The following is a 25,430-nucleotide window of genomic DNA, read 5'->3' on the forward strand; positions in this document are numbered from 1 at the left end:
TGTGTAACACTACCCGGTGCTATGTGGGATCTGTCCTCTATAATCAAGTAAACAGGGGGGTGGAGAGCAGAGGGCTTGGTGCCATCCATGGGGGTTAATTCTCTCAGTGCATACCTCTCATTCTTCATGGATCCTCTTTCAACCCGCACCCAGCATCTTTCCTTTGGGGCACTACCATCATGCCAGGAAAACCTTTTCCCTGCTCCTTATAAGGACAGTGGACAATAAGTAACACCTGTCTGGTCTGGCTGCCTGGCCTTTATCTCCAAAGTCGCTGTGAAAAAGAGTAAATTGCTTTTGTAGCCATGCTAGCGGCACGGTTTGAGGGATGGCAATGTTAGACTGTTAGTCTGTCCACCACTTTGGTCCAGACTGAAATATCTCAACAACTAGATGGATTGCTGGGAAGTTTTGACATTCATGGTCCCCAGAGGATAAAGCCTCCAGACCCTTGTGATGTCCCAACTTTTACTCAAGTACAACCAGCATGTCAAAATGTCCATTTATTCAGTGTATTATCCCAACATTTACCAGATGGGTTGACATAACATTTTGTATGGACGCTCATTTTTCCCAGAGGTTGAATCATACTGACTTTAGTGACCACCTGACTTCTCCTCTAGCGCCTCTGTGAGGTTTTGGTTCTTAGAGAAACATATATTATTGGATTGCAATGAAATTTGGTGCATACATTCATGGTGCCCAGAGGATGAACCCTGCTGACTTTGGTGATTCTCTGGCTTTTCTTCTCGCGCCACCACGAGCTTCACATTTGTGGTTTTACATGACAATTCTTATCAACTGTTGGATGGATTGGCATGAAATTTGGTACATACATTCATGTCTCATGTTGTTATGACTTTGGAGATCCCTTGACTTTTAATTTATTGCCATCATCAGGACAAAACTTTAATTTGCCAAACACTTTGGTTTATGACCAAATACCCGCAAAACTTACCTTGCATGGCAGCTAGATTCTCGCAATATCTCAAGATCACGCGAGAACCGTGAGATCACTTATCACACCAAAATCTCTCAGGCCTCAAGTAATGTGTAACCAGTGATCACACCAATCAGCATCCTGTTAGGAGCTACTGACAGCTACAGTCGCGGTTTAGGTGTGTGTGGCGCGACAACACAAAGGGGAAACTGTTCGTTCAAAACAACAATGGCGGCTCCTGAAGAGGTTAGTGTAGATGCTGCAATAGCATCAGTTATAACAGAATCTGGAGGGTATTTCTACATTGAAAGAAGAGTAAAGAACGGTACTGAAGGTTTTTCTCGATGGAAAAGATGTTTTCGCTCTTCTCCTGACTGGCTTCGGCAAGAGTTTGATTGACGGATGGTTAATCCAATCACCTACCAAGAATTTTTTTGAAAGTGCCTGCCCTTTTCCAAACAGTTTCCTCAGATGGTTCTGGGTAAACAAACCATTTGGCGCGTCGGCTTACTGCAAAATAGCCTCTGTATTTTGTGTTTAGTGCTAAGTAGCAAATATTAGCATGCTAACATACTAAAATGAGGTAATGAACACAATAATCATTACACCTGCTAAGCATCAGCATGATAGCATTGACATTGTGAGCATGTTATCATGCTAACATTAGCATTTAGTTCAAAGCACACACAGTACAGCCCCAAAGAGCCGCTAGCATGGCTGTAGACTCTTTCTTTCCTTCTCATTCTGTTTATTTTATACCTTATGTTTACAGTTCATCTCTTTATTTTCTCTCCATCTATTTTTGTTGGGTCTATGTTTGTGTTGGGCAACTAGCTCAGTTTGTCTCCTCATGATTCATGATGTATTTCCAATCATGTACAGCCCACAATATGTGCCTTACAGTGAAAACTGTTTAACACAGTCTCTTACTGGCAGCACCCAACTTGAGCCTATCTTGAAATTAAAAGAAATGGTAATGACGAGTGTATGATTTGATGAAGCGGGAGAGCCGCTCGAGGAGCTGCAACCACCGCCTTGTGCCCCAACATGGATGGAAAAGGAATTAGCAAGAATTAGCAAGAAATACTCCTTTTCCATTACCCAAGCAGACAACCGACTCCGAGAGGGATTGTGGTTTGACTCGGAGGAGGGAGAGAGAAAAAACAGTCTTTATTGGACCAAAGGATTGCTGACGGACTGACCACATACTGCAGAAAACTTGGCCTAAAGGCAACAATCTCGGTCTGCTCGAAGGCAGTTTCAGAGAAAGATTTAGAGTTGCATCATATCTGAAGGGAAATATGGGGTATAAATAAAATGCTTAACATATTAGTTGAAAAATTAGTCATTAATTATTAACTCATGCAAATAGGCGTTTAGGGCCCACAAGATAAAATGCATGAGAGAGGCACAAGGCTTGCCGGCTGCAGGGTATTCATTTTCCTCCCATATGACTACTTGTGGAAGCTGCCTCCTGGTGGAAAGTATAGCTGGAGGTAAGTTAAATACTGCCAAAAGGCAGGTCCTCTTTTTAGCAAAAATCATGAAACGTTTTTGGAGGTTTTCAAGTGTTCACGGAAGTTTTATGTTGACAAAATGATCCAGAACATTTTCCAGTATTTTCAGTCAGCCATTATCCATGTAAGTGCTTTGATTAATAGTAAAAAAAAAACAACACAATGATTTCTTTGAGGAGTCGGGTATTTAAAGGACAGCTGAAATAACATAACACAAAACCGATGGAAATGTTTAAAGTGGTTCAGTCCACCTAGAGGTCTGTCACAGCCGACATCTTCCCCCCCATTTGATGTACGTTATGTAACTGTGGGTTGTGGTCAGGGGAGTTACAGGTTGTGCTGTAGCTGCATTGGCCAACTGAAACAGTGTAAGTAGTCATGTAACAGTGACCTATGAATCAAGAACGTCCCTCTGACCAGAAGGACACAGACCCTTGACAACTGAGGTTGTTTGAAATGAAAGCTGCAGAAGTCTTATAGTAAGTAAAGCAGCTGGATTTCATTGGAATCTAGATGTCAGCTGCAGGCTATAAGTCTTTCAGTATTACTGTTAGAGTTTACTGTAGGTTAAAGCTGAGGCTACGTTAAGCAGATGTTTAAGAATGGTGTAATTCACTAGCTGATTTGTGTCATACAAGTCATTTAAAAAAAACAGTATTCAGGTATTAGGTACAGAAATGTGTGGAGCATGTAAAAAACCTAATTAAAGACAGAAATAGTTCCTTTTCTCAGTCAAATCTGTCAATTAAGGTCAATGTCCATGTAAGTCATGTGTTTATTGACAAGTCACTATCAATTTCTAAAAATCATCTACTAACTAACTTTCAGACATTTTTCAGACTTTTTTTGGGACATTTTTTAGACTTTCTTTACGGACATTTTTTCAGACCTTTCTCAGAGTCTTTTTTTCCAGCATTTTTCAAACTTTTTTCAGACATTTTTCAGAGTCTTTTTTTTCGAGGATTTTCCAAATTGTTTTTTCAGACATTTTTTTTATTTATTTTTTTTTACCTTTTTTGGACATTGTGTAGATTTTTCTTTTTCAACATTTTCCAAACTTTTTTTAGACTTTTTTTTCAGACATTGTTTAGACTTTTCGTTTCCAGTATTTTTCAAACTTTTTTTCAGACATTTTCTTCAGACTTTTTTTTTTTTTTTTTTTTACCTTTTTCAGACATTTTTTACACTTTTATTTTCCAACATTTTTAAAACTTTTTTTAGACATTTTTTTTCCAGCAATTTTCAAATATTTTTTTTTCAGACATTTTTCAGACTTTTTTATCCAGACAATTTTTTCGAGCATTTTTCAAATTGTTTTTTTCAGACTTTTTTTCATTTTTTTTAAGACTTTTTTTTTTTTTTTTTTACCTTTTTCGGACATTGTTTAGACTTTTATTTTCCAACATTTTTCAAACTTTTTTTTAGATATTTTTTTCCAGCATTTTTCAAACTTTTTTTTTCAGACATTTTTCAGACTTTTTTTTTTCCAGACAATTTTTTCGAGCATTTTTCAAATTGTTTTTTTCAGACTTTTTTTTCATTTTTTTTTAAGACTTTTTTTTTTTTTTTTACCTTTTTCGGACATTTTTTACACTTTTATTTTTCAAACTTTTTTTTAGACTTTTTTTTCCAGCATTTTTCAAACTTCTTTTTTTCAGACATTTTTCAGACTTTTTTTTTCAGACAATTTTTTCGAGCATTTTTCAAAATGTTTTTCATTTTTTTTAAGACATTTTTTTTTTTTTTTTTACCTTTTTCAGACATTGTTTAGACTTTTCGTTTCCAGCATTTTTCAAACTTTTTTTTCAGATTTTTTTTTTTTTTTTTACCTTTTTCGGACATTGTTTAGACTTTTCTTTTCCAACATTTTTCAAACTTTTTTTTAGACTTTTTTTTCAGACTTTTTCCAGTATTTTTCAAACTTTTTTTCAGACATTTTCTTCAGACTTTTTTTTTTTTTTTTTTTTTTTTACCTTTTTCAGACATTTTTTACACTTTTATTTTCCAACATTTTTAAAACTTTTTTTAGACATTTTTTTTCCAGCATTTTTCAAATTTTTTTTTTCAGACATTTTTTACACTTTTATTTTCAGACAATTTTTTCGAGCATTTTTCAAATTGTTTTTTTCAGACTTTTTTTTCATTTTTTTTTAAGACTTTTTTTTTTTTTACCTTTTTCGGACATTTTTTACACTTTTATTTTTCAAACTTTTTTTTAGACATTTTTTTCCAGCATTTTTCAAACTTCTTTTTTTCAGACATTTTTCAGACTTTTTTTTTCCAGACAATTTTTTCGAGCATTTTTCAAATTGTTTTTCATTTTTTTTTAAGATATTTTTTTTTTTTTTTTACCTTTTTCAGACATTGTTTAGACTTTTCGTTTCCAGCATTTTTCAAACTTTTTTCCAGCCATTTTCTTCAGACTTTTTTTTTTTTTTTTTTTTACCTTTTTCAGACATTTTTTAGACTTTTATTTTCCAACATTTTTCAAACTTTTTTTAGAAATTTTTTTCCAGCATTTTTCAAACCTTTTTTTTTCAGACATTTTTCAGACTTTTTTTTTCCAGACAATTTTTTCGAGGATTTTTTGAAATTGTTTTTTTTCAGACTTTTTTTTCATTTTTTTTAAGACATTTCTTTTTTTTTTTACCTTTTTCAGACATTGTTAAGACTTTTTGTTTCCAGCGTTTTTCAAACTTTTTTTTCAGACATTATTTTTTTTTTTTTTTTTTTACCTTTTTCGGACATTGTTTAGACTTTTCTTTTCCAACATTTTTCAATTTTTCTTTTTTTTTTTTCAGACTTTTTTCAGACTTTTTTTCCAATATTTTTCAATTTTTTTTTTCAGACTTTTTTTTAATTTTTTTTAAGAGATTTTTTTTTTTTTTTTTTTTACCTTTTTCGGACATTTTTTACACTTTTATTTTTCAAACTTTTTCAAACTTTTTTTTAGACAATTTTTTCGAGCATTTTTCAAACTTTTTTTTTTCAGACATTTTTCAGACTTTTTTTTTTTAAGACATTTTTTTTTTTTTTTACCTTTTTCGGACATTTTTTACACTTTCATTTTTCAAACTTTTTTTTAGACATTTTTTTCCAGCATTTTTCAAATTTTTTTTTTTTTACCTTTTTCAGACTTTTTTCAGACTTTTCTTTTCCAACATTTTCAAACTTTTTTTTTCAGACAGTTTACAATTTTCTTTTTCAGACATTGTTTAGACTTTTTTTTGCCAGCATTTTTCAGAGTCTTTTTTTGACACTTACTTGCCCTTTGAAGGTGATGGTATATAGCTGTTCTCATACACCGTTTGTAGCTATACCTACGAAAACAATGCACTGTAATTTGTATATATCTCACAAAATCAATTTGTATGTAATCCACAAAATCATGAAGCAGGAAGTATAAATTGCAACAAAGGGTAGGAGGTCGTAGTGGATGGGTGAGTCAAAATACACCAGACTTTCGCCCAGAAGACTGGAGTTCGTACCCCATGTGAAACCAGAAGTCAACGTTGATTTATTTATCACATAACTTCTCTAAGTTACGCCACTGGAGTTATTTTAACCCAAACCACAATCTTTTCCTAAACCTAGCTTAACCTTCATTGTGTAAGATATCATAAGAACCGTTGTACGTTGGTTATTGTGAGTGCTATTTGTAGTTAATTTCTCAAATACAAGGGAATTTTAAAAGGTTGATATTTTATGATTATACATCCTAGGATTATTTAAGCCTTTATAGATATTCAGTATTGGCTTACATGTTTTAAAATAACACATTTCTCCTTTTGGAATTAAACTTTGGACAGTTTATCACAGTTCACTGACAACAAGCCAAGAAAATGTGGATTGACCACAAATAATGCCAACTGCACAAAAATCCATTTGGCTTTGGCGGTTTGAATATACAAGTAAACAGTCTGTGTTTACGGTAGATAAATAGTATTATGAAGTAATTCCAACTGTTTTATAACTATTTTTTTAGAAGCAGCCAAAAGACAAAACAGAGAGGGCAATAACAGTTACTGTAAGAGCTAAACTGGGTTATGTTGCTGCATTTGTCTATTTAACCTGAAAAAACTGCAGAAGAAAATGTCACTAAACTAAATCACATTAAGTTTGTTTAGAGAAAGAGACAAAGCATTACCATCTCTTCTAAATGCCACTGTCATTATATCGTTCTAATGGAAGAAGGAGGAAAATTGCTTAGAGAAATGTTTCCATATTAGAGGCAAATGACTTACAGATCAGTCCAAAGTGTACAATGTGTGCAAAGCAATTTGCAGATTGACTAGATGTTGCAGGAGACTTGCTTCAGCGCCCTCCAGCAGGCAGTAAGCATTGTACAGTCTGATTGCTGTTGGCAGGAAATAACCCCTCAAGTGCTTTCATTTTGCCTCTGAGGAAGATGAAGAGAGCTTTGAAGATTCTCTTTAGCTGTTTGCATACAGAGCTTTACAACCATACACTATCACAGTGTGCGCTCAAGACTGATAAATTGATATTTAGAATCATTTTAGGACAAAATAAACCGGTGGGAAATATATATTTTGTGTATAATCCATTAGGATTGAGGCCATAGCCGTCCGGCAACGCGTGCATTCAGTGTGTGTTAGTGCATGTGAGCGTGCCCCACTGGCTAGCTCACGACCCACTGCTCTGCACTGCTCTCATACAGCCGTTACAGCTGATAATGCCGTCGGCGGCGGCGCATAACCGTAGCACCCACCCTCTGTTTCCCCCCCAGGTAAACACTGTTAGCTCTGTAAGGGCTGTCGCCATTATTAGTGCTGTTAGCACCATTACCTGCGAGCTGCCGGCTCAGCCGTTGCCATGTTGAGAGCTGTGCGCAGGCAATAGATATGTTCTCAATTCGCGTTTAGCACCTTTAAGTTAATAAAGGTTATTAAAGGTGCTAAATTTGATACCTAGAGCATGGATATAGCAGAAAACAACTATTTACTATGTAAAGATATAGAGGACTAATGTCTACCTGAGCAGAGAATGAAGTCACTCTCCCTCTGTGTGTGTTGTAATCAGAACTTCTCCATGCTTTGTTGACATAGCCGGCCAGCCGGCCCTTTTGGTGCACGTTCATGTATGTGAGCGTGCCCCACTGGCTAGCTCACGGCCGCAGCTCTGCGCTTCTCCTCATACGGAGGTTACAGCTGATAATGCCGCCCCAACTGACGGCGCCGTTGCAGAAGCGTGCACCCATAATACTATGAAATATATATATAATAGAAATGGAAAGAATACCATAATCATGCGTATAATATAATATATAAATGTTGTAGTAATATAGTATTATAATATGGTGGTATAAGCAATATAATGCACTGTAATATAGTGTCAGATACTCCCATGGTAATGATAAAAAAATAAAAGTAATATATAATTGAGGGATGGATGTTTAATTCCTGATATAAAGAGTGTGGGAGGAAGAGTTGTTCAGGATGGAGTTCATCCTCATCCTCACCTCTAAAGTCACTCTGCAATAGAGTTGCTCTAATTTGGGAGAATTTTGCATGTGACATGACCAGTGTTGAGAGCACAGTTCTTTGTTTACTCCTACGCTATTTTGCGGCACGTGGGACAAACCCGCTGCTCTCTGGAGGCGGACAGACTGTTGCCCTTTGATGAGATAATCTAAATAAAAAAAACAGGGCATTGACCATCTGCATGATACAGATCTTGTACCTGAGCCGAAGAGGATGGACGGCGATGAAAGCGGTAGAGAAAAACTCAATTCATCATGCTTCTAGGCCTCTGCCTATATATGGGCATACAATGCATCGAAGAGAAACCAGAGAGTTCATCACCAGGGGTTTGATGTTCTCTTAGTCATGTGTTTGTATTTGCAATAAGCAAAGGAAGCACAATGTCCAAAGACAAATGTGTATTCATGAGCTCAACCTCCAACCCATGTATACGTAGATCACCGGCCTATTCCCCTCCCTTCGTTCATCACACACAACGCCCCCTTGCACTCCCCATGGCCCCTTTACTATACGTCCCTTTACTCTTTGAAGCTACGCTGCGGCTGCAGTGTCACAAGTTTCACAAATGTGGGCCACTGTGTGTGTGCACCCAAACGTTTTACCTTCCAGAGAGCAGGGCCCCGCGCTGAAGTCCGGGTTGTGGACTGTGTTTACTGTGAACACACAGTGGAGGGCTCATGCAACCCTGCTCTCAGATGTGTAGTTAACATTTAACAGAGGAGAACGTGGGTCATCCCTCTAAGTGGATAGGCGGTTGTATCTTAGCTCATACTCCCACTTTGTGTGCATAGAGTGAAAATTAAAGTTGCAACCTTTATGCAGGCTATGGTGTTTCACTATAGGGAGGTAAAGCAACTGTTTTATCAATAAGATGCAACATGTTGAATCAGGTAGCATTTTTGTCAGGTCCCTGGTGCTATAGAGTGCTGCAGGAATGAGTCCTAAAACCTGGAAATGAGTTAGCATTTTAACACTTCCGGTACCCTCGTCTGGAAGTCAGTGGGTTTTTTTTAATGTATTTTTAGATGCATGAAATAAGGTCTGTGGTTAACACAAGCTTAAGAGATTTTAATGTTTTGTTCTACGATATAAAATACACCAGTAATTACCCCACTCGTGAATTTTGAAGCTTTAATGTGTCTTTAAAAAGGCGGGTTGCTAAATGAGACTATTAAACGCCATCACGCCGACTCATCCGCCTTTACAGCTTCGTTGTACTCGCGTTCATGCGACCGTGTTGTAGTTCGTTTATAGCCTAACGTTAGCTTTTTACTTCTGGTGATTGCATTCACACTTCAAAAATCATTTGTGAAGATTATCTTGCTGAACAAAACGTGTAAGTATCATAATCATTTTTTCACCACAGAGTGATAATCCAAAAGCCAATAGAAAAATCCCATTGGCTTTTGTCGAGGGAACCACTAACTTCCTGGTTGGCCTATAAAAATACTTCACCCCTGCACCACTCCATTACATGCTTCTATACTTGCACAGCACCTCCTACACTGCACTTACTCCACGAGTGGATCAAAGCAGATGAAACTAAACATTGCAAAACCATGAACTTGTAAGTCATATTTCGCAATCGATCCTATACGTAACCCGGGTCATCTTCCTGTTTAAAAATAAACCAGCCACGCAACAATAACAGAGACCAGTCGTGACCTGAGCGCAAGTAAGGTCAGTTGAAAACCCTGTCATGACTGAGAGTCAGTGCAAATGAATGTGCATTGGTAATTTTTTTTTAAAACTGTGGCTTATCGTTGCTGCAGCGGCAAGTACAACATTAACTGAAGTCAACCTGGTGGGTGCAAGTTATACATTCAGTTTAAATAGAGCGAAATTCAGAGTTGGGGCAAACATATGTATTGCAGAAAAATGCATCTGTTTTACAACATGCAAGTTGTCAAATCATTAAAAATCCTTGTTCCATTGATTTGATTGTTGAATAAACATTCAAACTGATGATGATATCAAAACTAATCACTGAAATGTGAATTGAGCTCCGCTCAGCAAGAGGTAACTGCATCCTCCATGCAGATATTGATCAGATGAACAGGTTATTCATTGACCTGACTCCAGACACAGTGTATATAAAGATCCTCACTCTTTGTCCAGTCGCAGTGGAGGCAGAGGGCTGCCAGTTGTTCCCCTAACATCACCAACACACAACTGGAGAAAGCAGCGCGACAACAAGATGAGAATTACACTAATTCCTGTATTGTTGGTCCTGGCTGCTGCCTGTGTCCCTGCCCCCTGTGCCAAAGTGGAGCCGCCGGCCCTCCAGCCCGAGGCCCCGGTTGAAACCCGCTCCCGCTTTGCTGCCCTGGACGATGTGCGTCTCCTGGCCAACGGCCTCCTCCAGCTGGGTCAGAGCCTGCGGGAGTTCGTGCAGAAGACGAAAGGACAGATCAACGACATCATCCAGAAGCTCAACATCTTCGACCGCTTGTTTTACCAGCTCTCGGTGCTCGCCAGTGAAATCAAAGAGGAGGAAGAGGAGCTGAAGAAGACCACCGTGGTGCTGAAGGCCAACAACGAAGAGATCAAGGGCCTGTCTGTTGAGATCAACTCCAAAGTGGACAGCATCCTACAGGAGAAGAGCAGCTTGCAGAACAAGGTGGAGGGGCTGGAGGTGAAGCTGAGCAGCCTGTCGCACGGCCTGGTGACGAGCGAACAAGTGGCGGAGATCAACGGCCTCAGGGTGAGTCACCTGTTGTTAGAAAGGAAACCTGCACTTTGTCTTGTTGCTCAGGTGGAAATACCTCTGAAAGATCATTTAGACACAACACTAAAACACTGACACATCAACTCTTTCTGGCTGGGGTGGTAACTTTTCTTTGGGCAACTTATTCTTCTCTTCACAAAAAGAAATTTGACACAATTCTCCTACAAATCTTCTAAAAAATAGATTATATCTAAGCTTTGAACAAGGTGCCAGGATATGCTTTTGAATACACAATTTAGTAAGAAGTAGTATGCATTTGTATCCTTACGCTTTGTTTTGTATTTGCTCTCCAAACATAAGACTTCTATAATACAGACTCTGAGTATTATGTGTGATATTGACAATTAAATAACACCGTCCTTTAACAGTTCCTATGATTTCTTCCCTGATCAGGAGGTGATCCACAGCCAGGAGCGGAGCATCATAGAGCTGCTGAAGGCTGTGAGGGAGCAGACTGACCAGCTCAACCACCAGAAGGTTAAGATCAAGAATCTGGAGGAAAAGGTAAATGTTTAGATGGGGAGAGAGGGGGTCAAAGAAGGAGGTGGTTTATGTACTTGAGGACGGTCTTTTCAAATTTTCTCACCCATTCTTTACTTGTGAGTTTATTGTAAAGAAAAACCAACAACAATCAAATAGTTACATCACATTCATCCTTTAGAAGCTGTCTTGAAGAAATGTTTCCAATACGCCAGCCACGCAACTCAGGTCTCATGAAATGGATTTGATGGACGTGGAGGCGTGTGATGTCAAACATACCAGGTCATAGAGCTCAACAGTGACCACCCACTTTTTGAACGGCACTGGTTCCTGGACTGAATTTCCCCGTTCATTCACTCCATTGACAGAAAGAGTTTTAAGCATGGAGCAAAGCCAACCAGCTACAAGTTGAATCATATGACCATAAAACATCTGATTCTGAGCAAAAAATAAAACATTGGAAAATGGAAAAAAGACAAAGGTACAAGACTGTGTACATAATTATTTTAAAAGTGGAGGAACTACTAATCCCATAAACCATTGCGAATGGCGACTCGCTGCTCTGGAAACACCCGAAAAACATTTAAACTAACTGTTGTCGATCTAAAATTAAGACAGCTTCAGCAACCAGCAACTGCGTGCCTTATTTCTCACCTCAAATGTTTTCAGAAACACTTTCCGGTGAACTATTTTCGTGATATAAGAGAAAGTTTCCAAACGAGCCGCCATGTTGGCCTGATGTGAAATCCAGTAGCAGACCATGGAGCAGCACATATGCGCACATACCCTCACTAGCCGTTCGCAGGTGCGGAATACATTTCCATGGTCACAGCGAGCTCCACCAATCAGAGACATCGCTGTTACACTTCTGATTGTGGGTAGTGTAGTACTTCTTCCATGATATCACAAATAAAACATGTTTTTCTTAGAACAAGGTTGATATCCTTGTGGCTTTTACAGGAGCCTATACAATCGTTTCACAATCTCGTAGCTCGTGGAAAGTCTACCTAATAATCAAATCAAACTCAGAATATGAGGATGGGATTTTCACTTCTGGAACCTCACCGTTGAATATCATCTGATCTAATTCAGATATATTTTCATTAAGTGGAATACAGGGTTCGGAAAAAAAATTGCGGTGCTCAAGTTCATTAGCAGCCACAGATCTGGTGCCGGTTCCCAATTCACTCATTCAGCAGCTGTAACAGCTGTTCACTTGGAAACTCTTTATTAATCATTAATATTTCCAAGGAGAGGGTACTAAGAAAATATTAATGATTGCTCAGGGGGTCTTGCTTTTTTTTTGTTATAAAATTCAATACGTTTCAGCCTGCATCCTCACCCAAATCATTTTCATACAGTCCCTCATCCAGTCAGAGTGGATGGACATTTCCACTCACAAGGCCTTTTAGTTTGTTGCGGTGCTAAAGTAGCATTTTCCGAACATTTCCTCAGATCATTTTGCCAGCTTTTTGAGTAATGAGCTGTCATCCTCAATGTGCTGCAGTAAGAAACTTTAATGGAGTCGTGGCACTGTACTGTACTATATAATTTAGACTTTAAATCTTTGGAGGAGGGTGCAGACATAATGAAGGAGCTGTCCATATGTTTAATAATCTCAGCTAGTGCGTCAGTGTTATAATACATTTGCATTCCTTTGGTCTTGACAGCTCAAAATTTATATTGTTAAAATATCTCAAAAACTTTGGAAAATGTCTCCTTTTGCAGACCCAAAGTTTATTATATGTGGACTTGCTATTTAATCCGTAGAATTTCTCCGTGGCCAGTCTGGGGATTATGTCTGCAAGCTAAAGCCTTTCCCTACCTATTTCCCCCAGTTTACAGTCAACACAATGACCCAAGAGACCATTGAGAGGATGCCTGAAATCTTCAACAGTGAAGCACCAACACTCACCCCGTACCTGACCTCCAGCTCTTCCAGTGCCACCGACATGATGAGTAAGATGGATGATAAAACATGAGGAAATGTTGAGAGTGATATCCGGATTTAGTATATTTGTATTTGTCCTACAGTATATCAGCAATCCCAAAGGTTATATATTCAATCTTACTGTGTCAATGCTCATCATTTACCAATGTGTCCCGACAATTTAAAGCAATTTTCTGCTTCACATTCATACGGCTTGATACCTGATGCCTGGTTTCAGCACTTACTGAGCAATTAATTATCCTGCACACATTTTTCCTGCTAATGCTGCTATGAACTGTTTACGGTCACAAGAGCACTTCCACTTCTCTGCTCCTCCATCACCACTTTGCAGCTAATCTTTATGCAGGGCGGTTTTCAACTTTGACATTATGTCTGTGGTCATTTTTAAACAGATCTGCCATCAGACTGCAGTGACCTGTTCAACAGAGGGGAGCGAGTCAGTGGCGTCTACGCCATCAGACCCAGCGGACCGGAGCCCTTCATGGCTTTTTGTGACATGAGCAAAGGTAATGTGCCATCAAACAAACGTGATATTTCAGAAATCTTCTTCGTCAAATTTGGCACAAACATCCACTTGGACTCAAGGATAAACTGATTCGATTTTGGTGGTCAAAGGTCACTGTGACCTCACAAAAGACGTTTTTGTCCATAACTCAAGAATTCATATGCTAATTATGACAATTTCACACACATGTCTACTAGGATAAAATGATGAAGTGATGACATTTTGGACAGATATTGATGTAAACTGCAACTTGACTTGGGGGCATAAAGCCTCAAGGCATTGATTCTAATTTTTAAATTTTTTTTTTGGTTTTAGATCACGGAGCAACAGTCATCCAGCGAAGGAGGGATGGTTCAGTGAATTTTGATCAAATCTGGGAGAAGTATGAAAACGGGTTTGGAGATTTTCAAGGTGAGAGACATTATTCTGTTCAAGAGACTCTAAGCGCAATTACCCGTTTAATGTTTGAGAATTCATTCTCGACTGCCAAATTCTAAATGACTTGGCGTATATCACGATCATAACATTTGTAATTTTATAACTATTTAATAACGGCGTCAACTTCTCTGAGGTGCTTGTTAAATCATGTCAGCTCTGACCGCTCAATGATGTCTGTCTCACAGGGGAGTTTTGGCTCGGCCTCAGGAAGATCCACTCTCTGGCCGCCCAGGGCAACTCTGTCCTTCACATCCAGCTGGAAGACTGGAAACAGGCCAGGCACTTCATCGAATACAGATTCAACCTTAATGGTCCTGAGAGCAACTACACCATTCACCTCACGCATCTGTTTGGAGATTTGCCGGACCCCATGAGCAACCAAACGGGCATGATGTTCTCCACCAAGGACAGGGACAACGACAACCACCAGGACTCCAACTGTGCCCACAGCTACACAGGTACAGCAGGTGCACACATGTGGGAGATATGTTTATCCTCTTGTGATGCAAAGAGGGGGGGATTAATGAATACTTGTCATCCAGTATCAGCCGCACAACATATCATTTCTGTCATCTTCCAGGTGGATGGTGGTTCAACACCTGCGGAGACACCAACCTGAATGGGAGATATTTCCACATGAGGCCTAAGGGGCGCTCAGAGCGTAGGAGAGGGATTCAATGGAGGCCGGGCCAAAAGGCTGCTTACTCCCTCAAGCTCACCCAGATCTCTGTACACCCTGTGGCGTCCTACAGAACCACCTCCTCCACTTCATCCTCCTTTGAGACAGGTGTCTTTCTGTGATCCAGCACCAGCGTTCTCCAGTGAAAATCCTGCATTTAACAGCGGCCTCTTCAGGAGAGCCTCGGCAGTGCTCCACGGTTTAAGAAGGCTTGAGCAGAGAGGAAGATGCTTCCTCCGAATGTCACAGAGGACACTTTACAATTCTGAGTGCTGTTGTGTGCTAAACTGAGGAAGCCAAAACAATGTATTACTGCCTAAGCCAGGATAGTGTCTAATGTGCATGTATTGTGAAATCAAAAAAATACTGTTTGCAGTTAGCATACAATATATCTTCACTCACTGCAGCTCAGAGGTCAAAGGTTATGGAGAAGAAATTAAAACATACAGCCATAAGTGAGCAGTTTTTTTATATTGGGTCATATTGACTCTCAGTATACAGCAGTGGTTCCCAACATGGGGGGCGGGACCCCTTGAAGGGGTCACATTCTAAGTTCTGCTACACAATGGACTTTTCTGACTATCTTTTAAGTGGTTCGTTGTCTTGTGGAATACCGGGCATATTTACCTCTTCTGCATTCGGCATTTCATCACAAACTATCTACTCGTAGAGCCGGAGTAGGAATTACTCAAAAACATTTCTAAGATTGTACAGTGTATGCCCAGCTTAAGAATTATTCAAATGTACCAAGGGCTGCATCTAATGATTATATTCTTAATGAATTGATTAAAAAAAAAAGTCCATCACAGTTTCCCAGAACTAAAGTGACGTCTTCAAATGTCTTGCTTTGTCAGACTCACAGTCCAAAACCTCCCAAAATCAATTTACTAATCATAGAAGTAAAAAAAAAACAGCGATTATTCACCTTTGACAGTCTGGAAGTTGGAATTGTTGGCGTTATTGGTTAAGAAAACTACTTAAATAATTATTTGATTATCTGAATAGTTGATACATTTTCTGTGGATCGACTCATGGTACGTGTCCATAGGGGCGTTTTTATATGCCTAGCTTCCTAGTATTGGACGCTTGATGGGCTGCCATTAGGCACCTGATTGGACGAACGCTTTCGTGGGCTGCTGCTCCCAGCTTTCAAACCAAAACCAACATGGCGGCTCATTTGGAAACATTTTTCTCTTATATTATGAAAATAGTTCACAGAAATGTGTTTCTGAAAACATTTTATGCGAGAAGTAAGCCATGCAGTTTCTGAACCTGTCTTTATTTTAGATCGACAGCGGTTAGTTTATAAGTTTCTCTGGAGTTTCCAGAGGCGGCGAGTCACGGCGGACGCCCCTGATTTGCAGAAAGTAGACTAGACCTCAACTTTATGCAAATGAGGAGCGGCCGACATGATGCTGCCACGCTATACCAGAATGCATTGCACTGCTGCTTACATAGACAATTATGTGTCTCGTGTGACAAGGCATCCTGAGTGCTTCATTTCGAGGGGTCATAAGGCAAACAAGGTTGGGGACCACTGCTTAGGTAACACTCATCTTTACTTTACATACTCTATTTTTGATACATTTGTTATGTTTTATTAATTTAAATAAAGTGGTGACTTCATATAACGCTAGTATTCATTTAGGTGTGGGTATCCTTAACTGAAAAATATAATGAAAACCCTCATCAAACCCTCGAGATGAACTTCTGTAACCTCCTGTTTGTGATTATGGGCTGTACATCGATTGGGGGTTCTGACGTTGGCCAGGCACAGACCGGTCGTTCTATGTCAACAGACATTTGGCCAAGAGTAGTGCTATCCTTGAACTACCTTTGTTTTGATGCCAAAGGCTTGTAAATGAATGACTAAAGCATGTTTGTGCTGTTACCACATATTAAAACTTCCTTCAGGATATTGCACTGGGAGGTTGTGAACTCTTTTGTACTACAGTATGTTGTTGGAGCCCTGAATAAACTCTAGGGGGCAGTGTTGTTCTGTCTCTATACAGATACCTTCCGCTCTGATTTGATTGTGCTGCATGTATAATTAGATTTGACAAATTATGCTTGTTTTGTAAATAGATCCGTTCTTAAAACCACATGTATATTCAGTGTGTGCTACTAATGACTCTCTAATTGCTCCGCTCACACTGTGTTCACACACTCAGCTTTAAATATCCCTTCCTAAATAGCGCTGAGTGCCTCTCCGATGAGAGATGTCATCCTTCTTTTTGCATATCACTACTCCGAGCGCAGCTGCAGCCGGTCACAGATGGACAAAAAGCTCTGATAACATCTCAGTACGTCCACTCGGACACTCCCAAACACACACACATATTTCTTTGTGACTGGGCCTGCAGCCTTGACAGTGATCTCCCTGCACTTGTGTGAAGGAGCGTCTTCAGTTACTCCCCCCCTGCCTCTGCACACACATTCGTTTGAAAGGTTATTTTGGGCTTCAGAAGCACCACTGTAGCCCTGTGCTTCCAGTGCAATAACAGGAGGAGTCAAGATTATACCCTGCCATTACGGTTCCCCATGTCAACTGACGGGGGGTTTCCCTCTGAACAACAGGCTCTGGCTCTCTACGCTGTTGCTTTAGGTCGGATTCTCATTTTGAAACAATGGACGACAGTCCTCTGCAGGTGTTGACTGTCCCTACGGCCCCCTACCCCGACCAGAGACCCGGCACCAACGGCCTGAGGAAGAAGGTCTACGTATTCCAGTCCAGGAGGAACTACCTACACAACTTCATCCAGAGTATCTTCTCCTCCATTGACCTGCGTGACCGCCAGGGATCAACGGTGGTGGTGGGGGGAGACGGACGCTTCTTCAATAGGACGGCTATTGGGGTTATTGTGCAGATGGCAGCTGCCAACGGGGTCAGTGTCACCATGTGTGTGTGTTTGTTTGTGTGTGCATGCTGGTAAGTGTGTGTTTGTGTAGGTGGGTGTGAGCGTGTGTGTGTCTCCTGTTATTATCCCTTTGTTGTCATTAGTTGCACCAGCCTCATGTCTTATTAGTATTCAATTTGCAGCTCTTGACACATTTAGGAAAATAATAATCAGTTGAATTATAATGATAATGTGTTATAGATTAGACATTAACAGGTTAAATCTGTTATCCAACAAAAGTCAAATAAAATAAGTGTTCAATAAATAAAAAATAAATATATCATGTAAGTTGCAGTGTATTATAAGTTTACATGCACGACTTTTGGTCTATAGGCCTACATAAATTCTTAATATTTGTTCAACGCCATGCAACAAAACTATGATAACATCTGCAGTTAGGTTTAGGCAACGAAAGTCAATGCTATAAAATTACAAACAGTAATGCTTGATCACATGCATGAATTGCTTCCTGTGAATTCCTAATATGTTTAAGGCTATTTGATCCAGTGCAGGAATGGTGCGGACTCCATCACTAACAATGAAAACTAAGAAGTAATTACAGAATGTAAATCATTAGCCATTGCTGAAAAAATGTCAATCTTCTCAGTATTAAACTATTTGATGTAAATTTGAAGGAATCTAACTTTAAAATGAGTCATCGTTTGTTTTCTTCTTCTATTTTTTCCATTTTAGACCAGGGATTCCACAGGAAGACGCATTTTATGCTTTTCGCGTGTCATTTGTACGCCACGCAACAAAACTATAGTTACATCTGCAGTTAGATTTAGGCAACAAAACAAAACCACTTAGTTAGATATAGGAAAAATGTCAAGGTTGGCCTTAAAATAAGTACGTCAACTAAGTAAAATACGTACAGAAACAATGCGATATAAGTATGGAAAATACATCACAGACGTCACTAACAAACATGTGACAAACACGGGACAAACGTCACTAACGTAACTTCCAAACAAAACACCAGTCTCCTGTTTGAAAGTCCTGTGTAAGTTGGAATCCCCTAGACACCTTTAACTTAGAACCGTTGTGTTTTCGTTAGCTTAGAATGAGCCCTTCATATCTACATAAGGAGCGGGTCATCTTCACAGATTCCTCCATGTTGCTCCACCATGTTTCTACAGTAGCACAGAACGAACAAACCAAACACTGGCTCTAGAGAGAGCATTTCACGTTTTTTCACTACCTGAAGGCCACCGTAGTTCTCCGACACGCATGTGAAACTGCAGAGTACAAAACCGTGGTACCGCTAGCCGCAGTCTGACTTCCGTTGCTCCTAAAGTAGTGTTATTATGGTAAGGATGGCCTCTGAGCGAGGCGAACGGCGTTACCACGGTTTTGCACTTGGGGGCTCATGTTACTGCAGTCTTGGAAAGGGAGGAGTGAGTGGAGGGGTTCTCAGTTGGGTACAAACCACACCACTAGATGTCGCCAAATGCTACACACTGTACCTTTAAAGTATGATGTAAATGGCCAGTCTGTGAGTCATAAGCAATGCAAGACAGTGAGAAGAGACGGTATAACGCAATACAACAGTAAAACAATATAACTCTGAGAAATTAATGGATGAATGTTGCCTTTCAGCCATAAAACCGCTGCAGCTCCTGGCTGCTCTGATGTCTTCAACTAGAGAAGCATATAAACTGTTTTGTTTTCAACTCTCTTGCCAGCACCAGTAATGAGCTCCCTGTGGTCCCAGGGTTTAAATTACATAACCTTTGAGCTTCTGATGCTTTCTCGGGTGGATGGTTAGAGGGATTTAAAATGCACTTACGCATAATACAACTTACTCTTGACGCACCATAACTGTCGTTCATTAAATGAAAGTCTAATCCCACTTTGAGGAAGAAGCATGACACACCAAACCTGATACTCAGTGGTATTCCTTCCCCTCCCCCACTAAGATAAATTAAGATACACCCTAATGCCATCCAACTCACACACCTGTGTGACATTTCCTCAGGTGGGTCGTATGATCATCGGATACCACGGGATAATGTCCACGCCGGCCGTCTCCTGTGTGATCAGGAAATACAAAGCCATCGGCGGCATCATCCTCACTGCCAGCCACAACCCTGGTGGACCTGATGGAGACTTTGGCATTAAGTTCAATACTGCAAATGGAGGTAGGTGTAACCGGAGAGGAGGAAGCATGCCGGGGCATCGGCCATGTGAAAAAATAGTGTTACGAGAGAAGTTAACAAGGCCTCACTCAGATATGTGGCACAGACACAGTAATGAGATGAAGTGTGAGAGTTTGTCTGGACATAAAATCTGGTACAAAGGTCAAGCACATTGAAGAGATGTGCATGGTTTTACCAATAACAACCCTGAATATTTTCACCAGTATACTGAATGTGTATAGTGCACCAGTACATGCAAATATCAAATGTTATATTGTATTTTCTCCTGCATCCAGGCCCAGCCAAGGAGGCCATTACAAACAAGATCTTTCAGATCAGCAGGACCATTGAGGAGTTTGCCATCTGCCCCGGACTGCAAGTGGATCTGACAACGCTGGGCAAACAGATGTTTGATCTGGAGAACAAGTTCAAACCCTTCACAGGTGAAGTGCACCGTTAGTCTGTCACCCATCACGTCCAATTAGGAGAAGATAGAGGCAATGAGAGAAAAAGGGGATGGTGGATGGAGTCTAGAGCAGTGAATCTTTCCCTGCAGATACTTGCTACATTTATAAAAGTGTGAACTTACTTCATGAACTGGTTGTATGACACATTTTGCCATTCTTCAGTGATCGCTCATCTTTAATGTTTATGATGGCATGTACATTCATAGATTAAAAATAACATTTTGTTTCTCATTTCAGTGGAAATTGTGGACTCGGTGGAATCCTACGCCAACTTGTTGAGGAACATCTTCGACTTTGCTGCTCTGAAGGAGCTTCTATCCGGTGAAAAGCGCTTCAAGATAAGACTGGATGCCATGCACGGAGGTGAGAGGATATTTACCAATAAGAGCATGTAATGTCATCAGGACCCTTCTGTGTGGAGTTTGCATGTTCTCCCCGTTTTAGCGTGGGTTTTCTCCAGGTTCTCCGGCTTCCTCCCAAAGTCCAACGACATGTGGATTAATTGTTGACTCTCAATAGCCCGTAGGTGTGACTGTGAGCGTGGATGGTTGTCTGTCCATATGTGTCAGCCCTGTGATAGACTGGCGATCTGTCTAGGGTGTACGCCGCCTTTGCCCAATGTCAGCTGGGTTCGGCTCCGGCATCTAGCGATGAGGTTGCAAATTGCAACCAATTAAATTTCTCCCATGTGCCCAGCGTGTAGGAATACGCAAAAAGGATGCGAATGGCCCTATTTAGAGCGAGTGTTTGGTTTGGCCATTCTGGGCTACTGTAGAAACATGGAGGTCGGCTCAGTGAAGAATACCCGCTACGTATGTAGATAAAAACGGTTCATTCTAAGCTAACGAAAACTCAACGATTCGTATTTATGGTGATCATACATTAGAGAAAAAATACTTTTTAATAATATATTCCATTTCTGCTAATAGATCCCCCTAAATGCTACACACTGCTCCTTTAAGTGCAATACGCAACAGTGAGTTGATGTATTTAGTTGCTTTCCACCACTGCACACAGGAGTCCAGACTCAATATGAGGTGTTGTTTTTTTACTGAGTCACAGGTTCTCAGGAGAAACAACATCAGGCTCATGTTCCTTAAATGTTTGCTTAAGGTCAGATATATGATGACACACGAATCTGTTTGGCCTCTCAATCACCATAACAACTATTGCATGATGTTTTTGGCGACTCCATCGACACAAGTGCTTATGAATTATATAACTAAATATATGTTTTTATATTAGTATATATATATTTTTAAATATAAAGACAGAAATTGCAGGCTTCGATATAACTTTGGAGAGGTGGTGTGGGGTTATGGGAACTATTGACTTTATGATGATTCATAATGATCAGGTTACTAAAGCTATTCAGAGCATCGCTAAACACTGAAACTGAATCTAACATGTTAGCAGTCCACACATCCCCCTCGCCACCTCTTCACAGGCCGTATTGTTTTTTATAGGGTATACATTTTGACCCCTCTCCATTTCAGTCACTCTAAAAACATATCCACATTACTAATTATCACGTTATAAAACTTGTTTGTGGTGATAGAGCTTGGATAGAGAATTTGAGAGTGGTATCGATCTTCTCATCTAACTCTCGGCAAGAAAGCAAATAAGTGTATTTCCTAAACGGTTGAATTGTTGCTTTAAACGGAGCAGCAAAAGCTGACTTTGTTGATGCTGTTTTATAATGCCAATAGTGTCACTTCGTACAGCACCATATTTGCCTTCAGTAGTTCGTCATTGTCTTTATATCTGTCTTCTCTCATCACTGTGTGCTGCCCAGTGGTAGGCCCGTATGTGAAGAGGATACTCTGTGAGGAGCTGGGCTGTCCAGCCAACTCTGCCATCAACTGTGTCCCACTGGAGGACTTTGGGGGTCAACACCCAGACCCGAACCTCACCCACGCTGCAGATCTGGTTGACAGCATGAGAGACGGACAGTATGATTTTGGTGCAGCATTTGATGGCGATGGGGTGCGTGTGCTATTACTTGTCTCTTTCTTTAGATTCTCTGTAATAAAAATAAAAATAACCTTGACTTCTAACCTCTGTCTGTCCGTCTGGCTTTCTAGGACCGCAACATGATCCTCGGTAAGCACGGCTTCTTTGTCACCCCACCTGACTCCGTGGCTGTGATCGCTGACAACATCTTCTGCATCCCGTACTTCCAGCACACAGGGGTGAGAGGCTTCGCCCGCAGCATGCCCACAAGCGCAGCCTTAGACAGGTAAAAACACAGCCTGGCTTTCACATCACAGCCACAACCAATGAGACAGTGATGTTTCAAGCTGAAGCAGCACTAATAGATTTGAATAAGATTAAATCATTGCATTTAAACATGCAAACATTGATAAAAACAATGGTCATATTTTGTTGCGTCTAATCTTCACTGTACTCTTTCGTTGTATTTCCTGCAGAGTAGCCAAGGCAACAAAAATAGAGTTATATGAAACTCCCACTGGGTGGAAATTCTTTGGGAACCTAATGGATGCTGGCAGACTGTCTTTGTGTGGAGAAGAGAGCTTTGGTACAGGTACGGTATCTCTTCAGCCAGTTATTAGATCAAACAATTAGTGGTAGGGTGGAAAAGAAGACTCTAATGTAATGATGATGCTTTTCTTTTCTGTGCATGGTAAACTTTATTATGTATCCTCTTTCAGGTGGAGACCACATCCGTGAAAAGGATGGGCTTTGGGCCGTGCTGGCATGGCTGTCCATCCTAGCCACTAGAAGACAGAGTGTGGAGGATATCCTGAAGGACCACTGGCTCAAATATGGAAGGAACTACTTCACCAGGTGAGATGTCGACACACCTGTGTTGTACTCCATCTTCCATCAAAAGCCACCAAAAACAACGAATCAGTGGTTATTTCCAAGTAGAAATAATGTACATTTTTAATCTGATATAGATGGATGGTGGACTAATGATATAGAGACATGTTAAGAAGATACAAACAAGACATGACTGACATCTAGTGGAACATATGTGTCATTACAGTTTCTTTCAAGCTCTGCACTGTCTAGTGAATGAAAATGTAACATTGTGATGTCTGATGTCCTGACCTTTGTCGAGGAAAAACTGGTATGGCCATTGTCAAAGGGGTCCCATGACCTCTGACCTCAAGATATGTGAATGAAAATGGGTTCTATGGGTACCCACGAGTCTCCCCTTTACAGACATGCCCACTTCATGATAATCACTTGCAGTTTGGGGCAAGTCATTTGCCTGTTTGGCTTGAGTTTGCCATGTTAGGATTTTTTTATGCTAAATGCAGTACCTGTGAGGGTTTCTGGACAATATATGTCATTGTTTTGTGTTGTTAATTGATTTCTAATAATAAATATATACATACATTTGCATAAAGCAAGCATATTTGTCCACTCCCATGTTGATAAGAGTATTAAATACTTGACAAATCTCCCTTCAAGGTACATTTGGAACAGATAAAAAATGTGTGATTAATTTGTGATTAGTCATGATTAACTATGGACAATCATGCAATTAATCACAATTAAATATGTTAATCGATTGACAGCCCTAATATCTACATACAAACATGCAACAATAAAGCACATATTCTGTTATTAATAGCTGTTGTTTTTTTGTCCAGATATGACTATGAGAACGTAGACATAGATGCAGCCTGTGAGATGATGGAGGATTTGGAAATTATGATCGCCGGCAAGTCCTTCGCGAAGCAGAGATTTGCTGTGGAGGACAAAATCTTCCAAGTGGAAAAAGCAGACAACTTTGAGTACACAGACCCGGTGGACAGCACCATCTCCAGGAACCAGGTACATGACACACACTGAGCTCTATTCCTATAATGGTGACGTTTTTATGTGATGTAACAAATGGTCACTATGTATCTGGACTCTTTCTGCATCACAGCTACTCAGCTGCAGTCCCCTAAAAGCCTCACATTGTCTGTATTGGGCTATTTTCACTGCAGGGTCTGCGGATAATCTTCTCTGATGGTTCTCGAATCATCTACAGACTCAGTGGGACAGGAAGTGAAGGGGCGACGGTTCGGATCTACATAGACAGCTATGAGAAGGATCAAATCTTTGAAGACACACAGGTAAAATAAATAATTGTCATCTTGTCAATTGTCGAAACATGTCTTACGATTTTACGGCTATATGAGGTGTTGATAGTGCTGTGCGGTTGGGGCAAACAGGACAGATATATCAGGCCCTCGGCGGCTCACGTTACCGCGGTCTTGGAAAGGGAGGAGTGAGCAGAGGGGTACTCAGTTGGTTGCAATCTGCAACCACACCACTAGATGTACTACACACTGTCCCTTTAAATGGAAGAAACATGTACGGGTCAACAATTTGATATGTTGATCAAAATACATATATAACATAGAGATTCCTAAGATTGTGTATTGTACAGCTGAAAAAAGGGACCCAATACACTGAGCAACCTTGGAAGCCATGCTATCTGAAGCAATGATAAGGACCTCAGTCTTATCTGTGTTTAGCTGTAAAAAGTTGTGAGCCATCCAATCCTTATTGGCTGTCAGTCTCATCAGACTAAAAAGAGACACAGCTGGATATCATCAGCATGATACAGGGATATGATACCTTTAAATTTGCTAACAATATGGCCTAAGGGAAACATATACAAAGCAAATGTGCCTTCTTATATTTAAATATTAATGAGGAAATGCATGAGTGTCATCTGGCAGCCAGGTGCTGGAGTCTCTAACCACATCGTCCTTGTTTGGGACAGGTGATGCTGGCGCCCCTGGCAACCATCGCTCTGAAGATTTCTCAGCTCCATCACAGGACGGGTCGAAATGGCCCATCGGTCATCACATGATTCCTCCCGTATGTTACTCCATCATTGCTAAACTCATGCCCTCTTTGTTCTTTGATGATTTTTTTTTCAGATTTTTGTATAAACTGAGCTTCAATTCCACGTGTAGCTGCACAACATGCAGTAGTTTGCATTTTAGGTAAATTATATTCAGTGATTTTTCTCTGTTCCACATTAAACTGCTTTTTATTTTTGGGTCATGTGTGTTTTTTGTGTCTTTCACATACACCAGCAAACAGGTTTGTTATCTGTAATTGTTCCAGTTGTAATTCAAACTGATGAGTCACTGGCAAAGAACAACAACAAAGCAACATTATAATATCGTGGTATTAGATATATACAAGATTACCTT

General features: G+C 40.1%; 2 protein-coding genes across 2 annotated transcripts; both read left to right on the top strand.

Annotated features, from left to right (window-relative positions):
- Positions 1-10,081: 10,081 nt before the first annotated feature.
- On the top strand, positions 10,082-16,754 carry LOC119499067 (angiopoietin-related protein 3-like). Its single transcript, XM_037788252.1, has 7 exons — positions 10,082-10,662; positions 11,080-11,190; positions 13,005-13,125; positions 13,510-13,623; positions 13,938-14,033; positions 14,246-14,518; positions 14,641-16,754. The coding sequence occupies exons 1-7, from the start codon at positions 10,156-10,158 to the stop codon at positions 14,859-14,861; spliced, it is 1,443 nt and encodes a 480-aa protein (XP_037644180.1). The 5' UTR covers positions 10,082-10,155; the 3' UTR covers positions 14,862-16,754.
- Positions 16,755-17,189: 435 nt separating this feature from the next.
- LOC119499066 (phosphoglucomutase-1-like) lies at positions 17,190-25,273 on the top strand. Its single transcript, XM_037788251.1, has 11 exons — positions 17,190-17,624; positions 19,615-19,777; positions 20,071-20,217; positions 20,479-20,604; positions 22,037-22,227; positions 22,326-22,480; positions 22,671-22,786; positions 22,914-23,049; positions 23,865-24,048; positions 24,207-24,335; positions 24,992-25,273. The coding sequence occupies exons 1-11, from the start codon at positions 17,367-17,369 to the stop codon at positions 25,079-25,081; spliced, it is 1,695 nt and encodes a 564-aa protein (XP_037644179.1). The 5' UTR covers positions 17,190-17,366; the 3' UTR covers positions 25,082-25,273.
- The last annotated feature ends 157 nt before the right edge of the window (positions 25,274-25,430 follow it).

Source organism: Sebastes umbrosus, chromosome 12 (genome assembly GCF_015220745.1).
Source record: "Sebastes umbrosus isolate fSebUmb1 chromosome 12, fSebUmb1.pri, whole genome shotgun sequence".
Lineage (NCBI taxonomy): Eukaryota > Metazoa > Chordata > Actinopteri > Perciformes > Sebastidae > Sebastes > Sebastes umbrosus.

Excerpts from the sequence above, each read along its gene's own strand:
- LOC119499066 (XM_037788251.1), top strand. The coding sequence starts at position 17,367 with ATGGACGACAGTCCTCTGCAGGTGTTGACTGTCCCTACGGCCCCCTAC. Across the intron at positions 24,049-24,206 it reads GCACCATCTCCAGGAACCAG|GGTCTGCGGATAATCTTCTC; the intron begins GTACATGACACA and ends TTTTCACTGCAG. Across the intron at positions 24,336-24,991 it reads AAATCTTTGAAGACACACAG|GTGATGCTGGCGCCCCTGGC; the intron begins GTAAAATAAATA and ends TGTTTGGGACAG.
- LOC119499067 (XM_037788252.1), top strand. The coding sequence starts at position 10,156 with ATGAGAATTACACTAATTCCTGTATTGTTGGTCCTGGCTGCTGCCTGT. Across the intron at positions 13,624-13,937 it reads TTTTTGTGACATGAGCAAAG|ATCACGGAGCAACAGTCATC; the intron begins GTAATGTGCCAT and ends TTTTGGTTTTAG. Across the intron at positions 14,519-14,640 it reads CTGTGCCCACAGCTACACAG|GTGGATGGTGGTTCAACACC; the intron begins GTACAGCAGGTG and ends GTCATCTTCCAG.